Source organism: Carettochelys insculpta, chromosome 11, assembly GCF_033958435.1.
Source record: "Carettochelys insculpta isolate YL-2023 chromosome 11, ASM3395843v1, whole genome shotgun sequence".
Classification (NCBI taxonomy): Eukaryota; Metazoa; Chordata; order Testudines; family Carettochelyidae; genus Carettochelys; species Carettochelys insculpta.
In genome coordinates, this window is record NC_134147.1 from 13,770,061 (window position 1) to 13,784,351 (window position 14,291).

The 14,291-nt window shown below is 48.1% G+C and overlaps 1 protein-coding gene across 5 annotated transcripts in view; it reads right to left on the minus strand.

Moving 5' to 3' along the window:
* IQSEC1 (IQ motif and Sec7 domain ArfGEF 1) overlaps nt 1-13,918 on the minus strand; it is a 723,956-nt gene extending 710,038 nt beyond the window's left edge. For 3 of the 5 annotated variants that reach the window (XM_075006130.1, XM_075006129.1, XM_075006127.1), the window contains exon 1: nt 12,051-13,914. In XM_075006130.1, the coding sequence (XP_074862231.1) occupies nt 12,051-12,316 (266 nt within the window). In that variant the 5' untranslated portion in view covers nt 12,317-13,914. Of the gene's footprint in view, nt 1-12,050 lie in introns of all 5 variants that reach the window. The other 2 variants (XM_075006128.1, XM_075006135.1) reach the window with 2 other exon arrangements.
* Nucleotides 13,919-14,291: the final 373 nt, after the last annotated feature.

Below are 14,291 nucleotides of genomic sequence, written 5' to 3' on the forward strand. Positions count from 1 at the left end.
GAAATCTTCAAGTGTTGACTTCATGTTACAGAGAATCCAGCATTTACTACTCTTGCTCAAACCAATAAGCATCTCATGCTTCACACTGCAGAGAAAGACAAAACCCCCAAGATCTCCCCCTGTCTGAGCTGGGAGAAAAAAAAAATCCTTCCTGGCCCCAACTATGGTGATCAGTCAGACACTGGCCATATGGGCAAGACCCACCAGCCTGATACCTGGGAAAGAATTCTGTTAGCAACAGAGCCCTTCTCATCTATGGTCTCTGGGCAGGGTTCCACCATGGCTCAGCAAGTCCCCAGTCTCCATGGCCGTCAGAGAGCAAAGGAAAGAGTCATTACAAACTTATTTGTGAATTTTCTGCAGAACCTGCAGATGTTTCCAGTGATTAAAAATCCTTTGAAAACTACAGGATCACAGAAAAAAATCTATGGCTATGTCTACATGACAGCGATCTGTTGACAGAAATTACTATCCGAAGAGATCTTCCAACAGAACTTGTGTTGACAGATTGCGGCCACAAACAAAACCAAATTGCTCTGTTAAATCAGCTCTGTCAACAGAGAGCAGCTAGAGCGCCCAGCCGCTCTCTCAACAGAATGGCCAACTGGAAACACAGCAGACAGGGCTGCCCAGTGAGCTGGAAGTGCTGTCCATCAACCGATGGCCACCGCGGAGTGCTCACATGGCTTTTTTGTCAACACATTCTGTCAAGAAAGGTGTTCTTCCTCACGTGGGAGAGGCACAAGTCTGTCGACAAAAGTGCCATGTTCTATCAATTTACTGTCAATAGAATGAGTTTTTAGTGTGGATGCTCCATGAGTTGTCAAACCTCTCATGTAGACATAGCTAAAAGAATTATAAAGTTACTTTGACTTGCCCCACATCTTTTCCTACATTCCAAATTAGAGAATAGTTTAATACCAAAAATGCACATCACCAAAGCTGAACAGCTATATGAATGCTTTGTCTCTAATCCCATTTGTTAGGGAACTTTGGTTCCAATTCTTCCATTGAAACGGAAGTAATGCACACAATTTTTAATCTCATTGCTGCCTTACTTGCATGACGTATCCTGTTCAATCCACTCAGAGGTCTACAGCTCTTTCATTTGCTTTGTGTATGGATTAGAGTAGTGCTGTCTGGAAGGAAGTGGGGTTTTTTTTTGTTTTGTTTTAAGGGAAGGTGAACTTAAGTGGTGAAAAATTTATCCTGAAAGAAATAATGCTCAGTGTGCTTCCAAATAATAGACAATGACTCAGGGTCACATCATGCTATTCCCATACAACCAATGTCAATTTTCAAGCTGGGCTATGACAATTAATTATACTAAGTTTGTAGAAGAGACCATTTACTCAAATTCCAGCTCTGATCTCTTCACTACAGAGTGCCTCACAACTAAATTATTTAAAGAAAAAACAACATACAAGAACAGTGCAGTTTACATAGTTTAAAATCACCAGTTCCAACATGTTTTAAAAGAAAGATTTCTAAAGACCTCGTTCTGACCCAGAGAATAGGAGCAGGAGGCACATAAACCTTCTTCTGTAGACAGTGGTAAATTACTGAAGTCAATCAGTGTAAGGATGTCAGTACTGACTATGGCATGATTTGTCTGATCATTTTTTAAAAGGAAGGTACAGATTCGAGTTTCAGAAGGGTAATACTCCCCTTCTCTAGATCATCAACTGGCCAAATGAACAGGGGCAAACTGAAAACATGACATATCTTGATGTTTAAGACTTCTGATGTACTCCCACATGACATTCTCATAAGCAAACTATGGAAATACAGTCTAGATAAAATGACTTGAACATGGGTGAAGACTAGTTGAAAAGCAATATTCAAAGAATAGTTACCAATCCCTTGCTTTCATAGAGGAGCAAAATGACTCACCACCCTACTCCAAGGGAACCTCATTAATACATCTGGATATTGGGGTCCTCAATGCCCCCACCCAAAAAAGAAAAAAAAACAATTTTTCACACTTGCCATCTGGTCACCCTACATAAGGGTCTGCTAGTAGTCAGCAATTTTGATTATTGAGTTGAATAATGAAGTAGAGATTATGCTTATAAAATATACAGATGATACCAATCTACAATGGCACACTAGCACATTGATGGACAGGATTAGAATTCAAAATGACCTTGACAAATTAGGGAGTTTTTATTGCATTTCACCTTGATTTCTTACAGGCACACACGAAGTACTACACTTAGGAAGAAAAAAAAAAATCAAATGCACAACTACAAAATGGGGAATGATTGTCTAGGCAGTAGTACTGCATAAAAATATCTGATGGTTAAAGTAGATTGCATATTCAGGATGAGTCAACAATGCGATGCAAAAAAGCTAAAATCTTTCTGAAATATATTAACAAGAGAGAGACATGTAAGATGCAGGAGGTAACTGTTCCATTCTGTTCAGGACTGGTGAGGTCTCAGCTAGTGTACTATGTCTAGTTTTGGTCTCCACAACTTAGGAAAGAGGTACACAAACTGAAAAAGATCCAGGGGAGAGAAAGAAACAAAGATGATGCATTACACAGTTTAAAAACTTGTCCTATGTAGAATTATTTAAAAAACTCTGTATGTTTGGTCTTGAGAAAAGGACTACAGAGTGGGGAATTGTCAACAGTTTTGAAATATGTTAAGGGCTGTTACAAAGAGTGCATTAGCCAATTGTCCTCCACATCCAGCGAAGGTAGGAAAGGTAGTAATCAGTTTAATCTACAAACAGACAAGGATTTAGGTTAGATAATTGGGGGGGGGAAAAAGAAAACAACAACAACAAAAAAACTTTCCAGCCATAAGGCTAGAATAGGTTGCATAGGGAGGTTGTGGTAACCTTGTCATTGGAGGTTGTTAGAAAATAGGTTAAACACCTGTTAGGAATGGCCCTAATCTACTTAGTCATGCCTCAGCATGAGGGAATGTGTTACATAAATACCATTCATCCCTTCAAGCCCTACATTTCTATGATTTTACAGTTAAGACTAGTCCTACCATATTGATTCTCCCCTATCCTGAGCCATCTCAGATATATATTTTCTTTCCAGTGTTTCAAATGTTATTGAAATGGGTATAAAGACTTTTCATCTTCATAAATCAAAACAAAAACATTTTGACTTGCATGGTTACTCATCAGAAGAGGTTTGGTTTGTGTAATGGTTTCAGGAGACCGATCTGGTGTCTTGGGAACAGTGATCTACTGCTAACAAGCCAGTAGAGGGAGCACAAATCACTATTTTATGAGTCACTAAAATAGTTGCTCTTGTTACTTTTGTGGGATTTCATCCAGAATTATATGGTACTTGGAGGAAAAAAGTAGATGTGAAGTACTGAAGGCAAGCCTCATCACATATAATAATCTAAGGCAGAGTTAAACTTTTTGAGATCACAGAACACCAAATAATATTTTTTAAACACAGAACACCTATGAAAATTTTCTTCAAAAAAAAAAAAAAAAATCCACAGCAGCATATGCAACAAAACCAAAAATGAAGCAATTTAATCGGGTATCATAGCAATGAATTAGTATCTGGTTTTAACAACAGAAAATATCAGTGTATGATATCAAAAGTGTCACAGCACACCTGCAAGTTGTTTATGGAACACCAGTCTTCCACAGAACATAGTTTAAGAAACACTAATCTAAGGCAAGACCAACTTCACCCTCTGAACTTCAGAATGTCAAGAATACTTATTTTGTAACCACGTTATTCTTAGAGATATTTTAGTCACACTAACCACCCAATAAGGTCATTTAGAAAAAGTTTAGTAGAACAATGTAACCATGCAGGATACTGATACTGAATGACAAAGTCTCTCAAGGAAATATGTAGCGCTTACCACATAGCACTTTCCACTCATAGCTCTAAAAGCACTTTATAAAACATTGGTAAAGAGGAAATGCTGCTGTTTAAGGATGGAGATGTCAACAGTCCTTTGTGCTTTATTTTTTCCTGGGATCAAATAATTCATGGGCAGAGATGAGAACAGAACCCACTTCTTTCACAGAACCATGCTATTAAATATTCAGTCAAGGCAAGATGACATACTAGACCAGATCCTCAGCTCATGTAAGTCATCACAGTGATATTGATTTGCACCTGTCAAAAATCTTACCCACTTTTCTGTGAAATGAGAGGAAAAAGTCCCCCCAAGTGAGACTGGTCGAAAGCACAACCATTCCCCACAACCAACGAAGACTAAAACCAAGGTTCACAAAATACACAGCTCATTTGATACCTTTGACTCACACTGTTCTATCTTCCACCGAGGCTGAGCCCCCGCAGTGTGTTTCTAGTTTAACACCTCTTCAGAGAAGGAAAAAAAATCATCATGAAAATGGAACAAGAGCACAAAGAATTAAATTTGGCAGGCCCTTTTTTATGGTTTGTATAAGCAATAACCATGGGCTGGAAATACTGGAGTGGTGGTAGTTGTAATGGCCTACAGATATTGGAAAAACATAGGCACAAAGGAGAAAGACTATTGTAAGAGGGGCATCTAAATGGCAAGAACAGAATCAACTGGAAAGGGAAATGTAGGCTGGATGGCAGGAAAGAGCTCTGCCTGCTGCTGAGAGTTATTAACCTGTGAAATAGTCTGTCCAGAGATTCTTTCATAGAGGGCTGTCATGGAATAACCCCACCACTTTCTGCCAGAAAAGTACAGCATCTTTCAGGCTGAAGGCATTCAGGAAACAGGCTGGATTAGCATAATTTCTGGGCACTGGAGCCTTGTGTGGGCCTGGTGTAGACCCCTGCAGTGGGATCAAGATCACATGAGTTCTACAGGATCTCCTGCCATAAGAGTTGGAATAGGATTTAAGAAAAATGGTACTGCACAAGGCTCTACGGGTACACATTGCCCTGGCAGAGGCAACCTAATTCCAGGAGCTCGCACTGCTGCAACCAATCCAAGCAGACTTTCTGCCTCCAGGGTCTTTGGCCTGACCTGGAGTAATCAATCTGGCCCCTTAAAAAAAAAATCTCTGGCCATTATGTGAATAAAGGCCTCCTAATTTCATTTTACATGCCTAAATTTTGAGATACTGGTTTGTAAGGAGGTTTCAATAATGTACTTCTCTTGTCTGTATGCCATAAGAAAACTCTCAAATGCCATGTTCTCTCTCATAGCTTCCACCATCTGCCACTAAAACAAGGCTTTCCTGATAGCTAGATTCCTTCGAGTCAGATGTATTTTGTTCATCTATTTCAAGTTTTCAAAAACAAATTGCAGCTTGTACCTAGCTAGGAGACAACTTCCCCAATGGATGATAGAAGTCTGTTTTCCCCACCTCAAATTCTAAGAATATCTGTCTATGAAAAAAAGGATTGAGCCTGCAAATAAGCACCTGTGACATTCATGTCTACATTTTGCTTGTCTCACAGGGAAGTGAATTATGTGGCACTCTTAGAAGAGAGAGATGGGGTAACAAATCTTAGCATACCAGACTCAATGTATGTTTTCAGCAAAAAGTAGTATCATTAAGTATACCTTTTATTCCCCATTTTGCATCTTTTATTGACTTATGACTTATACTGATGTAGCACCTTTCTGCTAAAAGGATCTAAAAGCACTTTGACACATGGGAACAGCTACAGTAGAACTCAGCAGCCATTAGAGTGTGTATAAAAATACTGCACAAGTCTTTAATCTATTTGCATTGCAGGACAGAATCCAACTGCATAGATTTAAATGTGACATTCAGAGTACTGGTGTAATATCTCAGGAGTGGCAACTACTGATGTCAGGATCAGGAACTTGGTTTTAGGCCTCACCCAAAAAATGCAAAGCCAATAAGCCACCAACCTGAGATGCTGGTTCTATATGGAGAAAGAAGGCTGCAAGTGTCAGGCAAGTTTTCTTTGAGATCCCCCTAATCGGAGTACAGTGCTGAACCTATCACCTTTTTTCACAAGTCCATAGCCCAATATATTACAGTGCTGTTCACAAAAGGCTGAGGGTAGATCCAGAGACAGCACTTTACCCTGTACAGTCCTTCTTCATGCCTGAGCTTTTGTTTTACCTTCGTCTAAGCAAAGCTACACAAATGTGCTACAATTAATAAGTCTTGTGTAACCCCCTACCTAGGCGCACTTGTTTCAGTTTAGCTTAAATCCATTCCTCACTGATTTAAACTAACCCAAAATAAACCTGCAGCAGAATAAGCATCCACCTAGCCTTTTGCACCCGTTCAATTAAATTTAAAAATCTCACAAGTTAAACTGGTGGACCTCCACATGAAGACAAACTCTTGGTTTCCATTTTTTCTTGCACTTAAACATTCTCCTTATTCCCATCTCTATATTGGGGAGCATACCTTTCATTGTCATTCTGTTGTAGCAGAGACTAGGTGCCAAGCACAAGCCAGAACACCACACAGGATAATTAGCTGAACAGTTTCCATAAGATGAATCACAAAAGAGGACTTACCTTAAAAAAGATTTACTCTCAAGCAGTTAAGGGAGGAGGGAGCAGAGCACGCACTCGGTACCATGAACAGCTATATTTTTGGAGCTGGGGTGCTCAGCATTACTTGTGATTAAAACAAACATGAAGAAGCTGATAACTACATTTCCAGGCTCAGAAGAATGAAAAGTCTCAGTTAAAAGCCCAATATGGAGCTCTACAGAGCACCTGCTGCTTTCACCGAGGTCACCTGATGCCACAGGTGCTCTATTTGTGCACTCTAACATTTTGAAACTGGTTTTAGACCAGACTTTATGCTACAATATTTCAAACCTTTTGCCAGGTTTGTTTGTTAAATCTCACCACAATCTCTTGATTAAGTTTCCTACGATGGAGCACATTCATCTTTTTCCAAGGATGTTCAGGGGTACCTGTGACACCAGCTTGTACTATGCTTATGCTAGTTTTGCTTGTATCCAGCAGGCTGATGGAAAAAACCTACTGATATCCAGCATTTGTAAAAATAAATGGTCTCAGTGTCACTTCAGGAGATAGTTTACAAACTTGGAGATTTAAACAGATAATTTTGGTGAAAGAAGAACTTTTCTCCAAAATTCTAGTTTTCACACACACACCACCACACTACATACTCTGCATCTGCCTGCCAGAACAAAATGCCTCTGTGTTTTAAGAGATATAGACTTCCTGCTAATTCACGTGTAAGTTGCATTAAGTTATGAGATTCCCATGTTTTCCTTTTGATATGTGCATTCCCCAAGTGAGCATTAAGTTCTCACTCTGATAGCTCAGTAGTTACACGTACAATAGAATTAACCAGGAAACAGATAACAGAAGTTTTAAAAGTTTTTGCTTTAAAAAAAAAAAAAAAATCTACTGAAACAACCAAAATATAAAATTATTGACTACATCCTGCATTTGCAGAGAGGTAAAGGTAGCGAAAAGAGTCCAGCTAATAGTAACTGATGGTGGCTTTTTTCCCATAGCATCTGCTACTAGAAGTGATGCTGCTAAGATGTCAAAAGACCTCTTGTTGGCCACACAGCATAAGCAAAGGAACACAAACTACCTTAAACTTATAGCCTGCCTCAGTCCTACTTTGTAAAGGCCCTCCAGGAGCAAGAAATCAGGTTAGACTCCACACTAATGCAGTTGTTGGCATCTCTGCCAAGACAGCATTAAAGGCTATCCTTGCTTGGCTAATAGTGAGACATAAAAAAAACCACAAAACTTATTTTATATAGGCCACAAAGCTCCTGTGATCTGGTAACCACGTCTGAGTCTAATTTCAAGTAAACCAGTATTATATGTAGAGGCCTCAGTTGAGACTCTCACTATGTTCTAATAAAATAGGAGTGTTTTACTGTTATAAATGGTGATTTGTTTATAAACAGTCAACCTAAGAATTTAAGTACTTGCTTATAACGTACTGCAAGCAATTGAAAAGTTAAAAAAAAAAGCAATCAAACAATAGCCAATAACAAACAGTCCCACCACCCTCACAGCATGTAGAGAGATGGGCAGCAGGTGGGAGGAAGAAATGACTTTGGTCATTTGTTTTTCAAGTAGGTGGAAAACATCTGTTCTCTCTCCCACAATCCTCTTCATGATCCATCCTGGGTTTTAAGGAAGTGACCAAATGTTGCACCTGAGCTGATAAACTTCAATTTTTTTCCAGTCCTGGAATAACTCCTGTGCAGACAGACAGTTACATGGCATCTGAAGAAATCCAAAAAAACCACTTCACAACATTCAAACAGCAGATAGGTAGGATTATTAAATCTGATCACTTAAGCAAGCAGCGACGTGTGTGGCTGGCTGTCTACAGATGGAAGATTGAGCTGGATCTGTAATTTTGAAAAGCTTTCCTGTTTTTCCAACTCTGTGTTAAGTGAAATGGATCAACTGCAAATAAGACTTGTCCTCCTTGTTGAGATGAGTACGCATTGGTTATTGTTACTGTACTGGTTCATTAGTCCCAATATAAAGCCTTATAATCAACTAGTCTATCAGCAGGCCTATTGGTTTTTGCTTAGGTTAATTTTATAATTATTTGCTACTTTTAAACCAAGTGAGGCAGCACTGAAAGTAAGATTGCCTAGCATGGTGTCTTTACAGGGAGACCCAAACCACCCCCAACCAAAGCAGACACATCAACAAAGGAACTGCTTTTAAACAAAAAAAAAAAAAAAGCATTCAGAATTTCCCTTCTATGGCAAATTCCAATGTTTAAACAACTTTTCCAATTACAGGAAAATACAAGATTTTAGAACTCTAAGTAACATGCTGTTGTCATACATAACTCCCTACTGAAAACAGCAAGGGCTAAGCAGATAAAAAATTATTTGGACTCACACTGGGGAAAAAAAATGTGAATGGCAGTATTTCTATTCAGTGGCCACGACAGTCATATGAAGTTTGCACACTGTATATACTATTGGCAAGGGCAGGTGATAAGGGACAGTTTGCCAAAGGACCCCCATTCAAGAGGTTCCCAAACCAAGTAGGTATTGTGATCTGCCACACAGGATTGCAACACCACTCCCCAAAATTTGGCCTTCCACAATGATGGAGGGGCAGGTCCGCCAAATCCGAGCAGTTCCACCTCAACTTAAAGTGGTTCAAATGTTCTTATCTATAAAAAATAAAAATAAAAAATGAAGCATCTCCCATATCCCTGAGGGTACATACAGAGTGCTCTGCTATATCTGGGAATATATACACATATATTAAGGAACTGAATTGGAAGACTATTCAGACCCCAGAAGCTCTTCAAAAAGAGAACAAGTTGCTGGAGTAGCCCATTGACTTCTCCTGATGGCAATTTATCAGGGCAAGTCAAACCAGAACAAGCCTCCTCTTGCATGGGGGCAACAGACTACATTACAGACTAGCACCACTGATCTCTTTCATAGACAAACCTATTACTTCTGAAAACCTTCCGGGAAGCAGAGGGGGTTGGGAAAAAGGGGTTTTAGAGGGCTTTTAGTTCCTGGAGGAGTGGGAAGAACTCTTCCTTTGGAGTAGTATCCCTTGCCACTGCCCCTGCCTGGCTGTTATGGGAGGGGACTCCCCTACAGCTGATCAGCAGCAACTCACATCATATGATGCAAGTAGAGGCCAGGGTCAGACTGCCCAGGGCAACCACTCCCATGGGGCTTTATCTTAGAAGGAAAGATCTGGTAGGGAAAGCCTGGGCCGATATCCAAGAACTACAAGTCCCTGTCTTGGCCAGAGGAAGATTACCACCATAGATGCTACTGAAATACAGAGTCCCAACCATCCCTGGGCCTCACTGTCCTGAGCCACACACGTAGTCAAAGCCTCTGGCACAAATTGATGGTCTAACCAAGCAACCCAGAGGGTGGGAGTGGAAACAGAGGCATCAAGAGGAGACATGACTGGTTGTGGTCAGACAGCAGGTTACTGCAGAGCCCAGGATAAAGCCCAAGGCGGGGGGGTGGGGGGGGGGGAGTAGGGGTGGAGCAGCACCTCCAGCTTAAAGTATTAACAGACACATGGTTTCGCCATCAGTGCTCCCACTCCAACAATTGTTCCTGTACCCCGGTCCCTACTCCATGCCCAAGGCACAGTGTGGCAAAAGGGGGAAGAGAGTCCCGACCTAAACTCATTTTGCAGCCACATTCAGAGGGCTAGTCCCATCATGCACCCCAGTGACATGCTGGGCAACCTCCACTCACTGCTTCCCACTCCTGCTCCGAGGAGGCAAAGGCCGGGAACTACACTTGAGCCTGTGCTGTGCCTCCGTTTCCCCCCCGTGCGTGGCAGGGAAGAGGCAGCCGGGACCCCCGGGTTTGGCAAAGCAGGGAAGGAAACCGCTGCTGTAAGAGTGGGAACTAGGCGGCGCTTCGCAAACAGGGGCCGGCCCAGCCATCCGCACCAGGCGGGGGACACCGCGAGGCGGGCTTCCCCCTTAGCCGCTCCTGCGCGGCTGGCGCTCACACGCGGGGCGCCACGAGCGGGGACCGCGATGCAAGGCAGGGCGGGGGCGCGGCTGCCATGGCACTGCTGCCCGCCGGGCCCGGGAGACAGCCCGGGCTCGCAGCGCGGCCGCGCCACTTCCTCGCCAGCCTGAGGGCCTGTCCCGCTGAGGGCCCGGCCAGAAATAGCCCGGCTTAGAGCTGAGCCGCGCAAAGCCACTTAGCGGCCCTAGCCCGAGGGGGCGGGGCGGGCCGGGCGCTGCAGCGGCAGCAGGGCGCGGCCAGGCCCAGGCTGAGAGTCGGAGCGAGCCTGTTCCGCGGCCGGCCTGGCGGCGGCGCTCACCAGAGCGAGGCCAGGGAGGCGGGGCGCCGCGCTCGGGATCCTGGCGTAAAGCGCCCCCAGCCCGGCGCCGCCGGGGCAACAGGAGCCGCTCCGCAGCTGGAGGCCGGGGAGGTGCGTCGCCGCCGCCGCTTCACGCGGACACGTGCGGAGGGACACAGCCGCTGCCCTAGGAGCGAGGCGGCCAGAGAAGAGAGTTTGCGTCCGCAGCCCCCGCCCCACCCACCCACCCACACACACACGGCGCCTCCTGGCTTCCCGGGCAGAGCGGCGCGTGCACGGCTCGCGCGCTGGAGAACCAACGAAGCGCGGGAGGCTGGACTGCACAAGAGACTGAGCACCCGGCTGGGTCTCGCCTGCCACACACGGGGGAGCGAGAACAGGCCCACGCCCGCAGCAGGAGGTGGGAAAGTGCTGCCCCCCACCCCACCTGCTGAGCCGCACCGCGTGCTGCCGCCATTGCAATACACGAGTGTCCGCGGCAGCCCACGGGCCTGGCGCCCGCCCAGTAAGCGGCGAGGGGTGACCGCTGCTCCGGCGCCCAGAACCGCGGTACAAGTTTACAAAGGGGAGAGCCAGAGGTGGCCGGGTGCAAGTGGCGCGGCGCAGCGGGCTCGGGAGGCGGGGGTGCTTTGCCCTCAAGCCAAGGGGCTGCTCCAGCAGCTTGTGCTCCCCTCGAGCCCAGCTAACGCCTCGCAGCTATTGCGCCGCTGGGGCCAGCGCAGCGCTTCGCTCTCCCTCCGCGGGCCGCGCACAGGCTCAGCTACCGGCTCACGAGTCTGTAACTTGGGAGCAAACAGGTCTCCACGCTCCGCCCTGCGGTAGCCGAAGTGTCACCGGCTGCCAAGGTTTGCCGGTCCCTCCGCTCGCCTTAGCGGGGGGAGCGAGCGCTCGCCACGCTGACCGCCCTGCAAACCGCTCCGGCTCGCCCGGCGGAGCGCGCTACGCCCAACCCGACCCCCCGTCGGAACGACAGCGGCTCCGCGCTGGGCCGGTGCCCCGCGAAAGGCTCTTAGCGGGTGTGGAGAGGGCTCGGCTCGGGAGCGCGGGGCCGGGAGGGAAGCAGCCTCCCAGCGCGTCCCGGGCGAAGCTCAAAGGGCTGGCCGGGGCGTCTGGCTGGGCGCACAGCAGCGGCCGCTGCCTTGCTCGGCGGAGTTCGCAGCCGGACCTGGCTCCAGTGCCAACCGCCCGGTATCCCCCACCTGCCCGCCGTGGCCCTAGGCGCCCGGGAGCGAGCCGGGGCGCAGGCCAGCCGCTTTGGGCCGGGAGAGGACCCGTGCACCCCACACTGGCAGCCCCGGGAGAGGAGGCCCACAGCCCGCCGGCTCTTACTTGTCGTGCTTAGCGTGGTCCTGGCCGGCCCCCAGGGCGGCCGCGCAGGCAGGGAGGACGCCCCGGTGCAGCCCGCATGTGGCCAGGTGCCGGTGCTGCTCGTCCTGCAGGCGGGCGTTCTCCTGGTACAGCCGGGCCACTTGCTGCTCCAGCTCGTCGATCCTCCGCTTCTGCTTCTCCAGCAGCCCCTGCTGCGTCTCGATGATCTTGGTCAGCTCCTGGAGGTACTCCGCCGCCCGGCTGGGGCTCTCCGCCGGGCTCTCCATGGCCTGGCCGCCCGGCGGCTGCGGGGAGGGGCGAGAGGCGCTGGCCGGGCGGACAACTCGGGAGCGGGACGGCAGAGCGCCCCACGCTGGGCCGCTCCCGCGCTGGGCGCCGCTGCCCGGAGCTAGGGATGCCCGGCAGAGCGCGAAAGCGGCGCGCAGCGGCTCCGGCTCAGGGCCGCCATTGCTGGTGCTCGGCTTCCTCCGCCGGGTCCGGAGCCGGGGGACGAAGCTGGCCGGGGCTGCAGCACGAGCCGCCACGCCGCGGCCGCCTCCTGCGGGAGCCCTGCCAGCAGGAGCGGGCTCAGCCCCTGGCCGCCGGCGGGAGCAGGACGGGAGACGCGAGGCTGTGCTGTGCCCTGCCCGCTGCTGCTGCTGCTGCCGCCGCCGCCCGAGCGCTCAGTCCCGCGGCTCTGGCGCGTTAAGTACCAGCCGCTGCCCCCGCCGGTAGCCCGCGGAGTTTGCGAAGTGGCGGGTCTGGGCCGGGCGCATCCCAGCACTGCCCCGCCGGGCGGATGCGCCTCCCGCAGTATCTCCGGGGCAGCTTCCGCGTCAGCGCCAGCCGGGGAGCAGGACGGCCCGGGGGAGACGCTAGCCCCGAGAGGTGCCCGGCAGGCGCCTCCTCCGGGCCGCCTCTTTGGGCGCTGGGAAGAGGCGGCTCCCGCCGCACCCAGCCCAGGGGCGTGTCCGGGGCGAGGGGAGCAGGTGGCGGCGCAGGGAGGAGAACAGAGCCGAGCCGAGCCGGCTGGCGCTCCCGGCTGAAGGACGGGCCCGCCTTGTCCTAAGGCCGCCGTGCAGCGATTTCTGGTCCCCTGGCAGCAGCGTGCTGGGGCTTTCCCGGCCTGCTTCAAGCCAGACTTGTCGGGGGGCTGCGTGTGCCGGCCGGGCCTGGCAAACCTCTCGCAACGGAGACGCGGCGGCCTGCCGAGGTCCCGGCAGGCTGGAGAAAGTTGTGGGGACGCGTGTTCCCTCCTGTCTCGTGCCCCAGTCGGGAGAATGGATTCAGAGAGGGCTTAGGAACTCAGGCGGGCGCCGGGGGTGGGGAGGGAGAACTCTGTTTCCTTCTCCTTCCCCTTCCCCCCATCCCCAACTTAAGTTTTCAGTGTCTCTAACCTGTGCTGCTGCTCTTGTCACTAATTCCCTGTGCCCCTCCTCTGCAGCGTCAGCCCTTCTGGAGGCAGCATTTTGTCTTCTTTGCCAGGTTGTACTGCCTCTAGAGCATAGCTGAGTCAGCAGAGTGCAAACCAGAGGGCTAGTAGCAGCTGTGGCTACTGTACTAGGCACTTGTCTTCTTGTGTCCACAGACCAAACCGTTGAACATTTTCATGACTTGTTTTCCTGCAGTATAGAATGTAGAAAATGGGGACATACATGCCTCACTCACTTATAGCATTAGCCTCATTAAGATTTTTTTTCCTATCTTGTCAGCAGTCTTTCCTCTTATTTTTTCCATCTATGGGTGGGAAAAAAATTATGTGCACCACCAATTGAAACACATGGTGCCAGCTATGGGCGCTCTGCTAATTAGTTGAGAAGCACCTGAATCACTCTGGGGTGGACGCCCAAGTACTCAGCTTACAGGGAACACTCCTCGCCAGTACTGCCGGCTTACAAACGCACAAAGGGGAAGAATACAAACCTCCCAAAATGGAAAGATTCCTTCCTGACAATTGAAATAATTCATTAACACTTTTATTTTGAAAGGTATATGAATCATCGAATCTCATTATTGCACCTGAGACAGTTTCCTGCACTAAAGGGCTGTTTTCCTCTACAGACTAACAATCGCTAACAGAACTAATGCTCCTTTCAAGGGGTAGAAAAATCCCATTGGTCTGAAGACTCTTCCTCCACCTCTATTAAATACACTACCACAATTTAATTCATACAGAAGATGCTAAGTTAGGGCTAAAGCCTTCCACAACTCAATTACCTTTGCTTACCCGAAAGCTGCTGTAAATAAAAGTGTTTTCAAAAT